Source organism: Cimex lectularius, unplaced genomic scaffold (assembly GCF_000648675.2).
Source record: "Cimex lectularius strain Harlan isolate CLEC.00 unplaced genomic scaffold, Clec_2.1 scaffold56, whole genome shotgun sequence".
NCBI lineage: Eukaryota > Metazoa > Arthropoda > Insecta > Hemiptera > Cimicidae > Cimex > Cimex lectularius.
The window spans coordinates 551,620-573,835 of NW_019394202.1; the positions used below are offsets into that span (position 1 = coordinate 551,620).

Consider the following 22,216-nt stretch of genomic DNA (forward strand, 5'->3'; position numbering starts at 1 on the left):
CCAAGGGAAAATTCACCAGTATCATCCAAAAACCTCAATGCCACAATGAGTTTGTCATATGGAGAAACAGTTGGTCTCATCGCTGTATCTTTTTTTTGTAATCAGTGGAGTGGCCAATTGAAGCAGATGAAAGTGTTTCTTTATCCATCCTCTAGAAATTGTGTAAGCATTTTGGTTAAATGTCTAATCCCTTTATAAGTTTGTGGGGGACTGTTTATTTCTCTTTTGGAACCATTTCTTTTTTCTTTTTTTTTTTACACTTTTGTAATTTTCTTTTCATGAACAACAATCCAATAAAATAAAAACTTAATTGAGGTTATGGGATGGGAAAAAGAATTTGTTTGTTTTTGTTTTTTTAATGGAATACTTTGCAAAAATATAAATTCCACAATGCTCACAGATTTTGTATTGGTTTACAGAGATGGATATGGTAACAACTTATATTGCCAGGCTGTAGTTATATTTTGTTCGCAGTCTAACATAATGCGACATACTGACAAAAAATTAAGCAGCCAAAATTATACTAATTAGGATAAAGTGGGAGTCAGTGAAAGAAGAACAGAAAGAAAACAAAAATTAATAAAATAAAAATTGATATTTAGATTCACATCAAATTCCAAACCAAATATACACAAAATAATGATAAGAAGAAATCAGAAAAAAATGTACAGGTACAATTTTCAGTCATATACTTAATATTAAAAAAAAGAAGAAAACAATTAGATAACATAAAATTGTAGCACCCTCACTACATTTGTCAAAAATACTGGAATATCCAATGGAAATTTTAAGTTTAAATAAATCATATTGTGTACCTATTTGTTAACTTAAGCTATTCAATAAAATCACTCAAATATATCACTTCATTAATTTATATTACAACCGCTGCCAAATAACTTGTACAAAAATAAATTATGATATAAATTGAATTTAATTAGACTATGCAATCACACAAATAATATGGTGGTACAAAATTATTAATACCTTTCTTTTTTTAATGTAAATGTCAGAAACTTTATTTACAATAGATCACATAACTGTTGACTTCATGGCATATTTAAGCCTTTTGACTATCAATAAATTACATTTTTAAACAATTTAAATTACAAGCCATTAGTACCACGTGTTATGTATTTACAGTTATTGATTTTGGTTTAATTAATCATTTTTCCATGACAAATTGTTGAGATCTCATCCCATATCTCTTGATATAATATATACAAATTCTGCCCAGTATGAAAATATATTTTAAAAATAATCAAATTTTTGTTGATATAGTTATGAATAGAAATTTTGAATCATAAAATTTCTAAATTGTTCATCAATATTCAGAATACATCAGTTTTTTCTCCATTGATATAACATCCAATCAAATTAAAAAATAGGCATCATATTTATACATAGTTTAAACTATAATGATAAGCTTTGGGACCGATATCTGTTAAATCATAATTATAAATTAACTATTTTTAGCAAGAGTGACACGAAGATTTATATTTTTTAAAGTTATTTATTAAAATTATGGCAGTTAAGCGTTTCTTAAAATATGGTTACAAATTATTTGTAGATATATGTATCGTACATGGATATTGCAATATGAATTACATAAATAATACAACACAATTCATAGTTAACCTACAAAGGCAGACTGGGATCACTGTTTTCAATGAAACTATTTTTGGTGAAGGTCGGAAAATATTAGATATATGTCTGAGCATTCTTGTCAATGGGGGAGCCAGAAAAAGTATATAATTTAATTTTTTTTTAAACATGGTTTTCTACCTTTTTTGTCCAAGTATAAATGAACAAATGAATGAAAAGGTACTTTATTTGATGAATATAAGAATAATATTTTGCAATATAATTATAATATAAAAAAGCACACTATGGTTATGGTTTACAACTATCTGCCAGAGAAGGAGCAATAAGTATTCAACAAAACAAATAAAATTTAGTATTTTATACAGAATTGAAGTTTACTTCAGGGATCATGTTATTAACTTTGTTTATTAATTATTTATATTATTATATTTATTTTATTATACAATGGCTTAACTTAATTGGATTAGCTAATCACTTAGTACTTTTGAGAAATACAGATTTACGCTCAATTAGTGTCTCAACAGACGTTTGACAACAAACAAAACGATGATCTGACTACAAGCAATAAATAATATGGTTAAAAAAGCGTCAAAGGTCTAGGTCGCCTGAGAAGCTGTTGTGCTTCAAGAACATGATTGGTAAGTAGCTCTGAGGAATCTAAACCACAGAAGAAGAATTCTAACCTGACTGAGGAAGTAGTCATACTCGGTTGAATCACGGACGCTTACTTTTTGGGCCAAAGTATGTTCCTGGCATGAAAGGTTCAATGTGATTGAAAGGTGTGATTCCTTAGCTCCATAGTATAGTACGAATGCCGCCCATTATAAGAATTGTGCTCCACCACAACACAAGCAAATCTTTGGGTCCCCTATTCCCCATTTCTGGAGGAAACTGGGGAAATATATATAGCTATTTTGTTTATCGCAGGTAATCCTACTTTTGTATATATGCTAACTTGGGTGATAGATGCTTTAACTGTTTCGTAAGACTTATATGTGTGAATGTGCATTTAGTACAAAAAATATTGATGGTGTAATATTACGTACCTCATCAATTAGACTAGGTATTGTAAGTATAGTTGTTTATAGCGTGATAAAGGGTGATGGAGCAATATCTAGTACTCCATCACTCTACTTGAGCAAAAAGTATTTAAATCAGAATAATTAAGAATGAGTGGTAGAGTGAGTGTGTTTAGGTTACAACAGAAGGAGCTGAAATGACCATGACGGTGGTACAAGTTAGACCAAGGTCTGACCCCGGGTCACCAAAACACAGAAGTAGATGAACTTAAATGTCTTGTTCTGAATCCATATAAAATTGGACATTATGAAAAAAAATGAAATGTGTCTTCTCTAGCATGTTTGTTGGAACATAGGTTGGAGTGCTTATCTTTTGTAGGGTTGTAATTAAGGGGAACAATTCATATATAATTTTTAAAAATAGATGAGCAAAAGGAAAAGAGGCAATTTTAATATTGTCAGACATATTAAAGAAGTTATAATTAGAAACAAGTTCTTTATATTGTACGGATTTGGAGGATCTCCTACGATTGTCAGCATGACAGTTATGAACATAACATAAAAACAAAAGTTATTGATATAAAAATCCGCATTTGAGGTCTTTAGATTGGATGTTAAAACTAACCTAAATGATTTTTTCAAGAAAACATTTTTTCCCTACTTTTCTTGGTAGTCTTTATTATCCTACATACATAAAAAAAATAAATGAATATATAATAACCTCAAACATGCCCAACAAAGGCAGAAAACAGGGCTTCCATCTGGGGTGGTGGATCGGTGTGCTCCTGCTAGTTGGGACATCAAGAGTACCCCTAGAATATGTGGATTTTTCCCGTGGTGTATTTGTTGTAAATGGTTTTTGTTCTACACGGTTTTATCCACATCTATATGGTACACAATGCAAGATGTAAACACATGATATATTTATAAATGGTGTAAGACTGGGGAGCTACCAGGTCCGTACTGATTGTTTCCAGTTGAAGTGTTGGCTTCCCTTACACGATAAAGTTAATGCACGGCAGGAAACCATATTTAAAATAAAAAAATTAAATTACTAAAAACAAAATTTCTCAGCTTGTAGGTTCATTGGGAAGAACACTTGGTCTCGAATTTTATAACTTTCCACCTAATATCACCAAGAAAAGTTTAACTGAATTCGGTGATTGCACGACCATAGCTTTCGAATATTAATTAAAAAATTAAAATAAACCAACTTGAAAAATGATTTGTCCCAAAGCGTGTGGTTTATACTATTATCTATCTTTACACTATTGTCTATATATTACCCATCATACTTTAACTAAACATACAACACAATATTTACATACACACTAGGATAATTTTTAGTATTATGTTCTATTATTATCCTATGTATAGCAATGTACATAGTATATTTAAATTCTGTCATATTGGTCATGAGTTGACAATAAAATATATTTAAACAATCTCATATTCATAAAATTATTTTTTGTTTTAAAAATCCTTCAAGCAGTTCAAAATTTGTCTTTTTTGACACTATAATATGTGTGCACATATGTTACACACTTTTTTTTAATTAATTCACTAAATCCTTGTTCATTGATGTCATTCCCTTGTAAATCTAACCCAAATACAAACATTGAGTTAGAACTGGAATAAAATATTTACGTATTTATTAACATTTAATAGTATATCTACTATTGGTATGCCATAGTTTTTAAAAATTATGGCAGTTACTACATTTTTAAAATTTTATTAACACTAAGGAATTTCTCATAGGCACAGAGTTTGGAGACTGTTGTAACAAAAATGACACAATTTTCTTTCCTATTACCTATTTTTAGCATATTAAGTTATAAATACATCTTGAATTTAGCAATTGGTTTCATTAAATTGTAAGTGTATTTACATTTTGCCAAAGTACAATACGAAATATTAGTTTTATATATTTATTTACTATTTAAGAAGAATTCTTAAGCAAAGAAGTCAGCTAGGCAGGGTTAAGTCAGGCAGTACCATATTTAGAATATGAGGATTGAGGAAACCCAAACCTAGTAGTAATGGAGGATTAAAAAATAACTGAAACCTTGCATAGACTGGGTTGTGTTACCTAGATCTATTGATTCAACCTGGGTATTTATCTAACCAGTAGGCTCTCAAGGTTTCAAAGAAAAAAAATTATATTCTGTTCCCTTCACAAAATGAAGAAAATACCTGAGGGATTAACGATAAGTCGTTAATAACATAGTTTATCTCTCTTGACAGTCGAATAAATTGTTTGCTGTCAGTCAAGTTATCAAATCGTTCAAATTAAAATATTTTTCAGTCTCCAGACTCTGATGAATTATTTGCAAACTGATCTATACACGGTTCTGTACATCAATTTGAATTATACAATTTTCTGATTATACTTTAAGCATTTTTGTACATCTTTCTTTTTCAGTTTGCTTATAGTCCATTATGAATTTTTTCACCACTTTTATCTCTGTGGCAATAACGAGGTTCTGAGGTTCGTACTTATGTGCAGTTTGGAGATCTACCATTGCCAATTCAAAATTCTTCAAATATTTATTCGCCTGTGCTCTTCTGAACAGAGCTTTGGTATTTTTTCTGTCAATCATCAATGCCTATAAAATCAGTGTTTAATATGAAGTTGTCCGGTGGTTAAATTAAATTTCCAATTAAAACATAAAAACTTACGTCATTGCAGAAAGAGATAACCTTTTTGTGATCGTTTAATTTTAAGTATACTGCTGCTGAATTGAGCATGCAAACTGTTTTTAGATCTATGAAAGACTCCTTTGTTTTACAGTGATCATCTTGATTCACAGCCCTGAAAATGCACAAAAAATGTAAAAACGAAAGTGAAGTACTCTCATTATCTGAACTATTCATTGCAGGGGAGATTGGAAACAGGTGTTAAAAAAATGCTTAAATATCTATTAAAAAAATTAACACACTTTATTATTTTTGCATTACACAAAACATTAAACCTATTAGAATACATATCTACTGTCAGTTTTTTTAACATTTAACATTATTTGACCCTAACCATCCCTAAACATTATTTAACGTTTTCTTAAGTGATTTCATATCTCTCTCTCTCTCTATCTCTCTTTCTCTCTCTTCCTCTCTCTCTCTCTCTCTCTCTCTCTCTCACACACACACACACACACTCTATCTATCTCTTTTGTAAGATCGAGTTTAATTTAATTAGAGAGCTACCATTGCCAATTCAAAATTCTTCAAATATTTATTCTTAACTAAGAAGACATAATTATTTAAAGAATTTTACTTTTGATTTGTACCAATTATTTGTGAAGATGATGTACACCATAACGTGATATAATTTCAATGTATCTCATTAAATGTAAGAAAGGTCCTTTTATGAGTAAAAATAAAATGATAAAATCAAAATCTGCTTTTTCTCTCTTACACACTCCCTCATTCACTCACTCTCTTTCTCTCTCTATTTCTCTCTGTCTCTATTTCTCTCTATCTCCCTTCCTCCCCATATAATGTTTATTTTGTTTCCTTTAACATTCTCATTTCTAAATTTTTTACAATTTGGATTACTGGAATGTTTGGAGTACCGAAGTTCAGATTAGGGAAAGAGCATTACATATTACTTTGTGTATTTATTGGTTGGTATGTCTTTTTACATTTTCACAGTCAATACGATATCAAATTAAAACATCCCAAATCTATATTGCATGTTAAAATGTCCGGTGTTTAGCGATCAGTGGTTCAATATTTGGTTGAAATAGCTCACTATTTCAACTCATATTGCATGTTAATAATGCCAATAACGTCTATATAATAAACGAAGTCTTTAAACATCAAATTACATGTTAATTACTTGGCAAACATTTAAATTCCCATGCATTTGAACACTAACATCCAACTAAATACCAAATTAAAATTTATAAAATGTGTTACTTACCAATCAATGTATCGAAGAGCCTTTTTGTATTTTCTACATGCATGCATGAAACTCTCCTCTTTGAAATATTTATTCCCAGAATCTTTAATTTTACATATAACATTTTCCATACTTCCATTCTAAAAAATAATATCCCATTCTTTTTTAAACAACAGGTATGACAAAGAGAGGTAATACAATTACATACAACTAATTAAGGTTTTCAGTTGAGATAAAAAAGTCAATGGCACGAGCGGGATTCGAATCCACGATCTTTGGCTTGATACGCTGCTGCTCTACCACTTGAGCTATTGTGAGAAAGTGTATCAAGTGGTACAGCAGCGGTGTATCAAGCCGAAGATCGTGGGTTCGAATCCCGCTCGTGCCATTGACTTTTTTATCTCAACTGAAAACCTTAATTAATTGGCTAATATTAATTGGTCAAGCGGACCACGAAACTAATGAATTGAATATTACATACAACATTGAAAGATTTGTTGAAGACAAGAATAATTTCAGGCAAACCAAATCAACCAAAACCAATCATTAGTTCATTTTACATTTACATTTATATTTTTGATCTGTTACCTGTAATCTGTCATGGTAAACTTTCCATGATATCCAAAATCTAAGATAATCTATTAATGCAATTTTTTTAAATTAACTTACATTAATACATTTAAATTTATTTATAATTTGGACGCTATTGAACATTTTGGACTGCCTATCTTCATTTTAGTGTTTAGTCTGAAGATGACAGACCAACCCAGTGAGGATAGGCAGTCCAAACGATCGATAACGACCAACATGTTTAACAACCAACAGACCACACAGAGAAATCTCACAAATTTGTTAAAACAGAAATTCTATTTACCTCTGCAAACTTCTCTGGTTGTATCCAGTCTTCAGGGAACGGTGGGTAAACATCTTCAGTCCCATCACGTTCATTAACTCCCCAGTTATCATTATTAAGTTCACCACAGTCACTTATTACGCAGGGCTGTACATTATAAACCAAATTGAAATGCTCATTAGAAGAAATGTTTTAAGTCCCTTGGCATAAATAATTACTGATTACAGATTTATATAAGCTCAAACTTCACATGCATGTACATACACATGTGTACAGTGTTGAGCCTCACATCCTGCCGGTTTGGTAATTTACAATAAATTACGTGGCCTCAAGAATTACCCACCCTGGGTGTTGGCAGTATGGGGTACGACTTCGGTTTTTCCATCCAGCCACCGAGGTTGAGCCCTAGAGGCTATTAACAGCTAGGTAATTTCAGCCCCCAATACAATCAGTTCCTAAATCCAACCTCATCACACTTAAATACATTTACATACCATTAACTCAGGGTGGAGGAGTGAGTACTCAATACTCTTCCATCACCCTTTATACCTACTATACAACTAACTGAGAGACTGGGGTATTCAATATTCTGATATTGCCCTTCTCACACTACACACTTATGCCAATAAATACATTCACTTTCGTCACACACACACTAGGGGCACAAAACTATATACAATAAAACAACCCAGTTTCCTCCGAGAATCTGAACAGGGGACAAAAATACTCACATACCTATGCCCTCTCTATATGGAACCAAAGAATTAAATCCATCACTTAGGTGAAACACATCAAGCAACTTTTCTCTGCATGCCGGACACATAGGCAGGCTTTGGCCCAAAAGTAAGTGTCCCACTCAAACTCACATAGCCTATTCCTAATCGGGTGAGTATGACCCCCTCTGAAAGGACGGATTCTAGTTTTATAAGTAATAAATTTTACTTTCAAAAACTTGGGAAATAATAAAAAATAATCATTGAAATAATGTGTGAAATTTGAAACGGTAGACGTTATATCAACTAATCATTGGTATTTTATTTCAGGTCAAAGAATAAAATATAATCAATTTAATGACATAATTTGAAAGAATTTGAATATCAAATAGCATTCAATTTGAATCGTAAACTTACCATTCACTTCATACAGGAACATAATTAAGAGTCGTTTAATGCACTATTGTTCACATTCACAAGAGTCATATTATTTACATAATTTCCATTAGTGAACTCAATAAAAATCTATTTCTGACTCAAAAATAATTTGTGTAATAATACACCAAAGGTTATGAATACACCTGATTTAAAAAAAAATTAACTTACCACTTGTGGAACTTCATTGACAGTCGAAGTTTTACCAACTTCCTTCACTACTCCCAAACCGAAACGAACACGTCCAAAGACTACATTATTGCCATCCAAGTGCGGACATGGTACTGTTGTTATAAAAAATTGTGAGCTGTTTGTGTTCGGTTTTCCGCAATTAGCCATACTGACCATGCCATCATGTTCATGCTAAAAATTTAATAAATACTATAATGTCTAGGGAATAAACAAAACATCAGTTTGCGATAAATTATATTAGTGGCAAGCTAATAAAAATAGTACCACTGGGACTAACTACTTACCTTAGTTAAGTACTCACTCATATTACCTTATCCTGAAATCCTATCTAACCAACCACTGTATCAGAGTAAGGTTGCAGCAACAACAGATACAAACCGGCTTCCCATGAGGGAGTATTCTCGGTCCTATCCTTTATATAATTTATACACTGCTGATCTACCTATACACCTAATACTACCACCTACTACCATTACCGTAAGTGGATGAAACCGTAATTTTGCACTCTATCTCGAATCCAAGCTACTACCAAAATCCAAGTACACTGCTTATTGAAGACTGATGCAAAAGTGGAGGACAAGAATGAATGAAGAAAAATGTACTTAGTGTACGTTCACATTGAGAACACAGTTTTGTCCTCCAATGTACATCATCAACAAAGATCAAGACCAAAATATTGGTTAATATGATCAATAACGATGATATTAATACTCGTATTAATAATATTATTGGATCGTAAGGGTACTGTTTAAAGCAATTTGTCTCTATGAACTCTGAGGGTTTAACTGTTTTTTTCCAGAGTTCATCAAGGATGTTATTTTAATACACCTCATTCAGACTACAATAAACAGCCAGAAAACTAAAAAAAAAAAAAAATACAAAAACACAACATACACTGAATATAGATAATTAAATCAACTAAAATTAAAGAATGCATTAAAATGGAATATTTATTTTAGCTGTACTTGCCTTAATGGTGAAATTTTCATCTTCAAATGTCAAACCGTAAATGGATTCTCCACCACAACCATTTTCACTTATATCCCCACCTTGAATCATGAATGCAGGCATAGCTGGAAAAAAATCAAACCATCCAAATTGATTTTTCCAATTATCAAAAATTAAACAACACCCTAACGATTTTCATATTATTTGGAATTATTTATTGAGTTAATTTGTTGGCAAATTTCTTTCAATGAAATTAAGTCAAAGAATCACTTTAATTTCGTACAATGAAATTAAGCCAAAGCAATTACCTTTGTGAAATTTGGTACCCTTGTAGTGGAGAGGCTTCCCTAAAATGCCAATCCCCTTTTCCCCTGTACAGAGACATCTGAAGTTTTCAACTGTTTTCGGAACAATATCCTTGAATAGTTCAATAACAACTCTTCCAACTGAAATAGATAGAAAGTGAGACGTTAAAATACACCAAAAAAAAAGGTAACATATTAATAAAATAAAATCAGAAAATAATACATCAACCATTAATCTTAACGCTAAATCAACCTTGATATAAAGCAATTTTACTTTTCTCTTTTTGTAATATTCAAGCTAAATATCATATCAATATTCAACTATTTTTTATAATAATTTTCATCGGTACAAACTATCAACTACCCCTCTTTGTTTATACAAGGAAATACAACCAGCATTTGTACATCATATTTTTTTTAAATATAATTTGCATAAAGCAAACTGACACTATGTAATAATTCTATATAAATGGTAATAGTTCTTTTCACCTTGGTAATAACTTATTTAACGCTTAGCGAGTGTGTTCAATTGGCTATCATTGCCAGCTTGAATTGATTTTCAAAACTTTGCACAACATTTTAAGTGATATATGCTAAAATTTTGTTTATTGATGTTTATATGTTACTATAGTGAAAAGTTTGAAAAAAGTTGAAAAACGTAAGCCTGAACAGCATCAGAAAAAATATACAACATGGACAATTATGATAAGTCAATGTTAGCCAATATTAAATACAAAATCAACTAAAACTCAAAACTCACTTAACTTATGAACCTGTAAATATAACTAATTTTTAATTAAAAAACAAAAAATTCATTTTGATAAAATTGATGTTTGCTTTATTCCTATATTTTTGTTGCAAAAAACAAGAAATTTATTTTTTACCTTGGGAGAGTATATCGGTTGGGTTGGTTTAGGCTAGGTTTAGTAAGGTTATGTTAACTTAGGTGGGGTTAGGTAATTTAATGCTATGATTAGGGACGGACTAGGCTAGGCTGGGAGTTATGTTAACTTAGGTAGGGTTAGGTAATTTAAGGTTATGGTTAGGGACGGGCTAGGTTCAGTAGAATTAGGATTACATTGGAGATTTCCTCTTGGAGGCTGCAGGGGATGTTTAGTTGTGCCCAATCATTTTCGTTTTTTTCAGTACATACAGATATATTTTGCATAGGGGACCACAGTAATCGAGGGGTTAGAGCATCCAACTGCCATGCTAGCAGTTCTATCCATTTATTCCTGAGCAATGATGAAGACCTTGTTACCACACCCCTTAGAAGAATTATGTGCTTTATTAAAGAACTTACGTTTTCCAAGAAAACCATTAACAGAGTCAAACACATTGTATGAAAGTTTAAGTGCAAAACTCAGCACTCAAAATTAAACATTCAAATTCTTCAGAGTCTACCAAGTATTGGCCTATTCACGTAGGAGTACCTCTACAGACTACTGTCACACAAATATAACTTTTCAACAAAAAACAAACTGACAGTCTACAAAACAATACTAAAACCAATCCAGAACTGTGGGGTCCTGCTAGCTAAACCTTCCAACATCCAAAGAAGACAGTCCTTACAATACAGTCCTCAGAATCATAATCAATGCTCTTTACTACTTCTTCCACCCTTCACAAGACCACAAAATCCCCTCTGGTGCAAAAAATAATCCCCAAAACATTTTCCACTTTCCACAATAAACTCTTCTCTCACCCCAATCGAGTTGCCCAATCCTAATCCAATAGAAACCACCCTTATAATCCCACCAGTCAACTGGAGAGGAGATGGCCTTGAGACTTACTAAACTAGGATTAGACCTTGCATATAGTTGGGAAAAGCATTCCCGGGTGCCAGATTCTATCAAAATACTGTGCTACGTCTAGGAATGCACCCAAGCAATACACTAGGAGATAGTGTCAACAACTCTGAAACCTAGTCGGATCGTTGGAGGACAAATTTGTGAGAAGGAATGATTTTATGAGTATCCAGAATGGGTATTAAGCGCTTTACAAGGAATCTTTCAAGGATTTTGGGTGTTGAAAGAAGAAGTCTGATAGGTCTATACGAGGATATGTGGTTGGCAGGTTTGTGAGCTAAAGTAAATAATGCTGCTTTAATTATACGTTTTTTAATTATTTAAAAAGTAATATAAGAGTTGCTATTCTGCTCAAACGAAAATATTAAATTCCATTTCTAAATTGATGCATTCATGATTAATTCTAGCTCGATAGAAAAGGAATTTTACTATTTATTTATTTTATTCCATCGTTATTCTCATTTTTTAGATAATTTGTAATAGAATTTTTCATCGCCTAGAAATAAGTGGAAATGTACGATAAGCAATTATCCAATCTGTTGATAGTGAACAAATATCACACTACATCCTTTAAGAATGCAGTTATGGCAGTCCATGGAGAATCAATTATGAACATGGCTGTAAAAAGGAAACTTCATGCTAGTAGGATTTTATGGGAATGTGGGTGGGGTGTCAATAAATTGAGAATACATGCTGGGCTGCTTGGGCATTTCAATGTCAGGACATTCACTATTATAATCTGATGTTTCTGATATAGTAACTAGTAGAGATTCGTGCTTTTCTTTTTTTCAGAAAGAAACAATGTGGGCTGTTTCTTAAAAAATATAGCAAGGAATTAAAGTTCATTTACAAATTACACATAAGGCCTAAAGCGGAGATGGTGGTTAAGGGACTCAGAGAAGTATATATTATAAATAAGATTTACTTTTATTTAAACTAACGTTAAGCCTTAAATAAAAAGATATATCAAATGTCTAATTTTAAACATTAATGCTTCTTTAAAATATACATTTTTTAAAATTATTTACAAAGTACATTGCTATTCTGTTCAAAAGAAAATATTAAATTCAACTTCTAAAGTGATGCATTCGTGTTTAAATTTAGTTCGATAACGATAGAATGTTATTTTTAATTTAATTTTATTCCATCGTTATTCTCATTCCTAAAGCTCCCAACCAGATATTCTCATACAGACCCATCAGCCTTTTTACCACATCCAAAATCCTTGCAAGATTCTTTTTAAAGCGGTTAATACCCATTCTGGATACTCATAAAATCATTCCTTCTCACAAATTAGGCTTTTGTCCTCATCATTCCACGATCTGACTAGGTTTCAGAGTTGTTGACACTATCTCCTCTGCTCTAGAGATAGAATATTGCTTGGGTACATTCCTAGATGTAGCACAGTATTTTGATAGGGTCTGGCACCCAGGTATATTCCATCGTTATTCTCATTCCTAAAGCTCCCAACCAGATAATCTCATACAGACCCATCAGCCTTTTTACAACATCCAAAATCCTTGCAAGATTCTTTTTCAAGCGGTTAACACCAATTCTAGACACACATAAAAGTATTCCTTCTCACCAATTCTGCTTCCATCCACATCATTCTACCGAGATACCGATTTCCATTCAAGTTAAATACTTAGGACTATACCTAGACAGCAGACGTACATGGACCTCACAAGACATAAGAGGATAACAACTTAACGAAGACTTCGAAATCTGTCTTATGAAGATTTTAGTGGGGCAACTTTGGACATACCAGGTGGGGTTCTGCCAATCCATTCAACATCCATTGATCAAATCCAATCAGGGAGGATGCAAGAATGTACTGAAAACCAAATATTCGTAGTCCTTTGTTAAGTACACCAGTATTTTTCAAGCTGGTATCCACTCAATTGAGAGACGTAATTAAATTTGATGTTAGAGAGCCAAGCTCAAACATCATTAGCTCAAGGATATTTGCTGAATTGCAAAACTAAACAAAGTTACACTTGGGGGTACAGGGTCCCTGGAGAATAAACAGGAGAAGAGGAAAACGAAGAAACAGATGCCCTTGCAAGAAAAGTGGCTGCTACACTGCAGGTAGGCCCTGAACTCATTTGTGGTACAATGTACACTATCAATGAGCATCTTAGAAAGAAGACATGGTGAAAATGAAGAAACTGGAATTCACTCACTGGTAACAAACAATCCAAAAACCTTGTGAGATTTGGAAAGAAAGAGATAAAAGAATGCATCAAAGTAAGCAGAAAGAGACTCCAAATAAACAGGATTCCTAATGGGGCATTGCGGACTGAATGGTCAGTCATTAGAGGAAATGCTCAAAACATGCAGATTTTGCAAGAGAGCATAGAGCAAAGCATAACAAAAATACTATGGTGCTACACTTATCCACAGGAGGAAATGCTTTGGGATATACAATGTAACCGTAGAAGAAATAAAACCACTAAAACTGGACCTAATCAAATCATAATCAATAATCAAATTCCTCGATCAATGTCAAGTTGTAGGCATAGAATAATTCTAATAGGAAGCAGAATGTCAGATTAACCCAACTTTTACATCTACACCATTCTTCTCTACTTACAATATGTACAGTCCTTACAGGTGACAAATTAGGTGGAAGCAAGTTCCGACAGAATCTAAATAAATAGGTCATAATTGTCATAGTTGCTACAATTTGTGTGAATCTGAATTTCAGCAAGTCTCCCAACAGAATTGTAAGCCAATGATGGTTGTTATTCCATCTAAAGTTAGTTATTAAAGTTATTTGTTCAACGACTCACAGAACAACAACCACATCAATGTTAAAGTTATTACTTGTGGTTTGGTCGTTTTCGATCATTGTGTATGTTAGATGCATTTGGCTTCTCGCCATCTTCAGTGGTGGTCTGTTTGACACAGTGAGGATAGGCAGTCCAAAAAGATCACACAACAAATGAACTAATGGTTCCTCACACTACAGAGGTAAAAAAGGTTGTGAATCAGACAAGAATCATTCTGGCTGGAAGGAGGATGGGATTCTGTTTGGGTTTCAGAGATGCCTCAGTCCATACCAAGAAGTTGAGGGCGAAATTAGAAAAAGCGAATCTCCCATTCATAAAGGGCAAGATGCAGAATTATTAAGATTTTCAGACGTACCAGCTACCCGAAGCTGGCACAGAGGATCATCGACAGGTTATCATGAAAGAGTACTCCAATTTAGAAATGTGTTGAAATTGGTAAATCGGTTAGAGGTGAGGACATGTATGTTGTACAGAGAAGTTTACCTTGAAAGAAACGATAACCTCATGGGACTTCTGATCATGATGAAAGCTTGTAACACAGCTTCTGCCTATTCAGTAGACACTGCATTCATAACTTGTTTCCCCATATAGACGAGCTTCCTCACTGATTGGTTGTATCATGACATCATAATCATCATAATAACAGATATTCTAGGTACTTCAATAGTTCTGTAGAATTTGTTGGAACTCGCATTCACTATAACTGCAGCATAACAGATATCATAGGTACTTTGATAGTTCTGTAGAATTTGTTAGAACTTGCATCCACTATAACTATAGCTTAAATCAGCAATGGATTTTACTGCTTCTTTACAAAAATCTTTCTTTTGTTTCAGAGGAGTACCCATGTCTGATAGTGTATCTGATATGTCTGTGCTTCTTTGCAGAGTCTGAAGCTGATTCTTGCCAGTTGGCCATTCTTCTGCGGTGACCTGTCAAGAAATCTTTTTCAAATCCTGAAACTTTTCTTCCTGTATCCTCTTAAACAGTCTAAAATTGTGAAAAAGTCGTATAACTGCAATAATGCAGGAGCAACTAGCCAAACTGATCTGCTGGTTTGTTAAGGAATGAACAAAAAAACTTCGGGATCAAGTAGTATACACACGTTTACTTTCTAAAATAAGCAGGAAGTTTGAAAAAAGCAGGAAAATGGTTGACAGTTCGGTCGCTTTATGATAATTTTGATCTGCCTATGCATGTTGTTTTGATCTGTAGGAGCTAAATTATTATTAAAAACTGAAATTGGCGAGAAGCCGAAACACGTCTGACAGACTAAAACGTTCGGAAACGATCAACTACAGGGGAATCAAAACGCAGATTTCATAATTTAAGGGTTTAAAGTGCAGCGGATTAAACGGACATAGCATTATCCGGACTCCAGTGCATTTTTTTCTCCCAATCTTGCTAGATATTGAATTTGTAGCGGGTCTTTTCCGATTATCAGCTTATCCTCGTTTTGGTTTGTCAGACGCGTTTCGGCATTTAACGGTATTCAGTGGTGGGTTTGTTTATTATCGGATTATCCATTAAGTTACTTTCATCTCTTACCACCTTATCTTCTATCCTTAAAGTTCCTTTAATAGCTCGTTTTCCTATCCCACGGTATAATGGGTCAGATTATAATTCAGATTAGATTGGAGATTATTCAATTCAAAAATAGCTGCAAGAAAATATCTCGGTTTCCCAAAAACAACAGCGAGGCTTCCTCGACATCAGCGTTGTGAAAGCTCAAAATCCTGTTTCAACACTTGCTTTTACTCTGTCAAATGCAACACCCTACCCCATCATGACGAGAGTCTCGATCATGGCCGCTCCTTACAACTCACCTAAAAATTAGGGTTAGGAAGGACCTTGATTTAGTAGTTCAGGAGGTAAAAGATGGATTACTGCCAGCTTTTGAAAGCAATTGCCTTGAAAAGACAAGGAATAACAGAACAAAAACCAGGTGGAACAAGAACCTGAAAAAATGAGAGGAAGGCGCTTCAATAAAACCAAGCTCTACCAAACTAGGGGCACATATAAACAAGCATTTACCCAGTACAATAAGGAAATAAAAAAGTCTGTCAGGAGGTTGGAAAAGCCACTGAGCTAGAATCCATGGAGTATTTACCAAGTACGATACTGGAGGACATTAGGTTTCATTCCAAGACTGGACGGAACTTTTGCAGAGTCAACAGAAGAAACTGTCCATTTTAATTTTAATTGGTAAACATTTTCCAGGCTCAATGATAATACCCGGAGAGGCACAGTAAACTAGTTAGTAGAATTGGTGATACAGGCCCTCCAAAGAGGACTAGGAAGCGGCTATCATAGCCAAGCCTGAACAAATCAGGTGGACGATTAAGGGGTTTCTCCCATATAAATCCCGAGGTGTGGATGGGTTATACTCTATACTGAAAGGTCAGGAAGTGTTAATGCCATCTCTGGTAAGAATATTTAAAAGGCCTGGAGATAAATAACCACTAAATGAAAGAACGTGCGGGTGGTCTCTCTCTGAACCCACGCCAGGGACACAAAACTATCATTACTGTATACAATAAAACAACCCTGTTTCCTACAAAAATCGGAACTGGAGACCCAGATATTCATTGCCGTGCTCAAGCACGATTCTTATATCTTATATACACGCTCTTTATACAGAGTCAAGGAGTTGCACCTTCCAATTAGGTGGGAATCATCGAGCAACCTTTCTCTAGATGCCAGACACATACGCGGGCTTTGGCCTAAAAATAAGTGTCCGTGTCAACCTGGCCTATTCTTCATCGGACGAGGATGACTCCTCTTCTACGAGTCAGATCTTCCGAGGGCCACCCATCGACAGTGCTCTTGATACGTGAAAGCTTCTCTGCCGATCCGGCCCACGACACTACTATTTAATCAGGTTTTTTATTGTATTTTTAGCAGCAGAGTGCTGGTTCGCAATGGTTGAGTCTGGTGGTTGGGATCTCCCGGCCTTAGCCGCCTCGTCTGCCTTTCTTTTCATTATCCTCCAGACCAATGTTTCTGGGTACCCAGAAAACAACACCGTTTGCTGAGACGCTCCGGTTCGTCGTTATGCACATCCAACAAGAGCACGATTTATTTTATTATGTTATGCTATTTATTCACAATGCCCATTGATTCCATTGATAGTAAAACCTTTCTCCTTGGCATCTGCGGGGTGATGAATCTGCACTGTAGTTACCGATCATCAGTTTTGGACTAATGATCCATAATGACCAAATTACAATAAAACTTATGTCAACTTATAGTAGAATGATTGAAAATTCTCTGACGAATTTCCACCTTAACGTAAAAGAAAACGTTACTAATTTAATTATTATATTTAACATAGAAGTCTTGGGGCACGGCGGTGAGCACATATCACTGTTCCGGTACCTCAGGGCAAGAGATTTTTAAATGTAAATAGTGTTTGTGTGTGTTTCTGTTTTCTGTCTATGTTGTGTTTATGTTAGTTTAATGGAGGAATATAATTTATTAGCGTGAAAGGAAGGGGGTCGCTTAATCCCGCCCGAGGAATATCGAGTACTCTGGGGTGAGTGTGTGGCGACATAGACAAGCAGGGAGTCAGCAACAGATCGAGCCGCTCAAATGACTGCAGGTTGAAAAATACGTGTGAAAGTCCAAAAAAAGAAGTAAAACCCGGCGATGACCTCTTCTGTTTGTCGGCCCCTAAACTTCTCACATTATTATTATATTTAATATAATTATATTATAAGCAAGTTATAAAGTGAATAACACACTTTCTTTCAAACAAACTCAAAGACATGCCATCTTCATTTTATTCATGTCCCAAGGTTAATTTCAACTTTTGAACAAGCAATAAAGCTATTTAAATTGCAATCGGCCAATTGGTCTAACCAGAAACAATTAATTTTACGAGAATCACGCTGAAGTGTTGCACAAGGAAAAACAAAAAAGAGAAATCAATTTAAACATTGGTGAAGGATGAATCGAGTTAGTAACTGAAATTTAAATCATATATTTTACAAGACTGAGAAGGAAAATAAATGCGTTTTTTTAATTAAAAATCAATAAAGGTTAAATGCAAGAATTAATAATATATTTTTTAATAATTTGAACTGCCTGTTTTAAACAAACTTTATTTAAATTTTAAATCATACGTTAAAACACTATTTAGGCGCTTTTTTTTAAAAAATGAAATGAGTAATTAAAAAGATCATGAAAACCCTGCTTAACGAATGTGGCCATTTGAACTGTGTGCTTAGTGCTTTGATCATCATGCTTTATTTTCTTGTAAAACGTAAAAAAAAAAAAATGATTGTGCTAACCAGAAAAGCATACCATGGATAAATGTAAGCCACAATCCACTCGCTAGTAAAGGTATGTTTCCGTTAAATACTTCCAAGGGGAGGCTACTTGACGGGAGATCACGATTTCAATGAAACGTTTTTGGGTGATACTAGATCTCAAAATACTAGATACTTGTCCGAACGTCTTGCCAATGGGCTCTAGGAGACGAGGAAAAACATGATTACATAATCTTCTTTAAAATATAGTTTTCTGCCTTTGTCGCGAATGCATGCAGTTATTATACAGGGTGTTCTCGGCTACTTGTGTTACAAACTCTGTCAGTAGATTCTACATTCAAAATGGAACCAAAAAGTACTAAATTAACTATGGTCCGAATCTCAACAGTTTCGGAGTTATGCCACTTTTTTCTGATTTTTTAAGGATTTCACGACCTTGCTTCAAATAAACAATGATAACTCCAAAACTAAAAGGTTTTGGACAAATTTGTTGATACCATTGAAAACTGTGTTAAATTTCCAATAAGATGTGATCAATACTAAAGTTGTAAACGTTGGTGAAATTACCGTTTTAGTAGCCAGAACTTTGAATCATAATTTTTTTTTCCAAATTGAAAAACTGACTATGGTGTTTCTAAACTACTATTTGCAAACCTAGCTTTGTTTAACTAACCATCTCTCATGATTTTTATTAGTTTATTTTTGAAGCCTTCCACAGCGATTGTGTATTTTTATTGCCGGACTCTTCGTAATTTTATCTCGATTCTTTTTATTGGCGCATATTTATATATGACGTTTCTAATAATTAAGATATCTCTCTACTATTTTGTTAATTTTACATAAAATCTTAGTGTTATCTCAAATTTTTTCGTTTTTTTTTTCGATCCACCAAAACTTCTGACCGAATTGGTTTTTACTCCGGCTTCTGTTACCTATACGAGATTTTTTTCTGTCTTTCTTTCTTACTTTGTATACAATTTTTTCATATTCGACACTTTTAAACAGAGATTTCTTATTTTGTTTGTTTCGACAACCGTTCTCTTCGTCCTTATTCTGAGGATCCTTTTTTGCATGTCTTTTTACGGAATTCTTCTGTTATATCACTCTCATAGGTATGATATTTTAATGATTTTTTCCGCAAATAGTTCAATTTGACACCTAATCTTTTGATTTATTACATTTTTTTGTCCTCTAATTCTTAGTTTAAAGTTGTAGAGGGTTCAGAGCCCTGTTCAATTTTCCTAAGTTGGTTTTTGGGGTCTTCCTTTGCAGGTTTCCCCGTTTTTTTCTTTTGTTTATCCATATGATTCCTACGAGTATGAGGGATCTAAAGGTCCGCACCCCTCTCTCCGGTGTAAGGTTGATGAATCAAGGGGGTCACCTGGTACCCTCGATGTTCTATTATTGGTACAGTTTCCTCTGTACCATCCTTGCATCGGCAGGGGTCATATAACACCTTAAACTGGGGTTGGATTGGGATTGAGGTAGGAAGCGAGGTAAGTGTGGGGTTTAGACATTGACAAGTCCGGCTCCTTGTCCTTGTCCCCCTTTCCGTCTGTTTGATTAACAGGGTAAACCCGCATAAGCTTCGTAAAGGTGGAAAGACAGAGTTGAGTATCAGAGGCTATTATAGAGGTATAGTTCCCATTCGTACCATTCCAACCAGGTATTTTCTTTCATCTCTCAGTTCTTGATTTTCATGATACCAGACTACAATTCTGTCAACTTCACCACTCTTCTGTTACCTAACTTGTTTTTACGTCATTTTCACAGCTTTTCATGTTTATCTTATAATATTTTCATTTTTACATCTTTTTTTTTTTTTTTTGGTTATACATACTATATTCTATCTTTCGTTTTATTTTATATTTTAAACTACGAATCTCACTTCAAAAAGAGTTTTAGTGTAATTACTTGACTTATCAGAACTTTTAATATTTTAATTACCTAAAGTTTCTACAATCCAACTGTGACTATTTTATCCTAAAATATTTGTCTATCGTAACTGGAAACTTTTTCTTTTTTTGGTTCGTTTTGTATAGCTTGTTTTTATTATTTTAATCGAGTATTTCTCCTTCTGTTACTCATCTTCGACTATTTATCTCACATTCCTTATTTTGGCGATACCAGGCTACAATTTTGCCAATTTTACAGACTTACTTAACTTTTATTACAGTCATTTTGATCCACTACTCTTTTGTTACCTAATTTTAATCAAATCATTTTCATCGATTTGACTTTTTTCCAACATTTTGTGAGTTTTACACCAAACCTTTTGATTACTGTTCAAACTTGTTTTTTAATTCTTCCAAGACGAATCACATTTTTCTACAATTTTGTGCTATTGATAGCACACATTCTAATCAGCACTTTCAATCTTCTTTTTTTAGACTTTTACTTAAATTGCCAACAATTTGACTATTTTATCATAAAATCTTTGTTTATCATAACCCCAAAATGTTTTGTTTTCTTGGTTCTTTTTTCACACGTATAAAAATACGTGCAATTTTGTAAATTATTTAATATCCAACTTTTTAAATCAAGCTTTTTTTGCTGTTAGCTGTCCTCGACTAGCCATTTCTCAATCTTTAATATTAATGATACCAGACAATTCTATCGATTTTCATCACTCTCTTGTTACCTAACTTTTTTATTAAGTCATTTTCACAGCGTTTGACGTTTTCCTCGGTCATTTTCACAAAGAATCTTTTTGTTCTATTGGACTCTAGCTTTCTTTTTATTTTATTTAAACTCTCTTCATCTAAATCTCACTTTTAATAGGTGTTAGTGTGATTACTTGACTTATCAAAACTTTTAATATTTTATTTAACTAAATTTTCTACACTCCCACTTTGACTATTTTATTATAAAATCTTTGTCTATCGTTCCTGGAAACCTCGACCCACCATCTCTCAATTTTTTATTTGAGCATACCACACTACAATGATGTTCATTTTACAGACTGGTCTTAATTTTTATCCCAGTCATTTCGATTCACTACTCATTTGTTACCTAACTCCTTTACCAACTCATTTTCATAGCTTTGACTTTTTCACAATACTTTGTTAGTTTTACACAGAATCTTAAATTTAATCTTAGAAATTTAGTCTTATTAACTTGTTTCTTTTTCGTTTTCTAATTCTTGACCATGATATTCTAATATTTTACTGAATTTTCTATCACTATTACTACTCATTTGCTGCCTAATTTTAATCAAGCCATTTTCATAGCTTCAACTTTTCTGCCCCCCCCCCAATATTTTGTCAGTTTTACACCAAACTTTTTAATTCCGCTCGAACTTTTTTTAATTCTTCGAAGACGTCACATTTTTAAAGAAAATTTAGTGCGATTATTGTAATCTCATCAGCACTTCTAAT

General features: G+C 33.4%; 1 protein-coding gene across 2 annotated transcripts in view; it reads right to left on the reverse strand.

Annotated features, from left to right (window-relative positions):
• Positions 1-576: 576 nt before the first annotated feature.
• LOC106666623 (peptidyl-prolyl cis-trans isomerase D) overlaps positions 577-22,216 on the reverse strand; it is a 33,745-nt gene continuing 12,105 nt past the window's right edge. The window contains exons 1-8 of one of the 2 annotated variants that reach the window (XM_024230122.1): positions 15,052-15,812; positions 9,972-10,109; positions 9,685-9,788; positions 8,695-8,886; positions 7,397-7,522; positions 6,544-6,662; positions 5,301-5,433; positions 577-5,227 (exon numbers count right to left, since the gene is read on the reverse strand). In XM_024230122.1, the coding sequence (XP_024085890.1) occupies positions 5,006-5,227; positions 5,301-5,433; positions 6,544-6,662; positions 7,397-7,522; positions 8,695-8,886; positions 9,685-9,786 (894 nt within the window). In that variant the 5' untranslated portion in view covers positions 9,787-9,788; positions 9,972-10,109; positions 15,052-15,812 and the 3' untranslated portion in view covers positions 577-5,005. Of the gene's footprint in view, positions 5,228-5,300; positions 5,434-6,543; positions 6,663-7,396; positions 7,523-8,694; positions 8,887-9,684; positions 9,789-9,971; positions 10,110-15,051; positions 15,813-22,216 lie in introns of those variants that run through there. The other variant, XM_014393939.2, reaches the window with a different exon arrangement.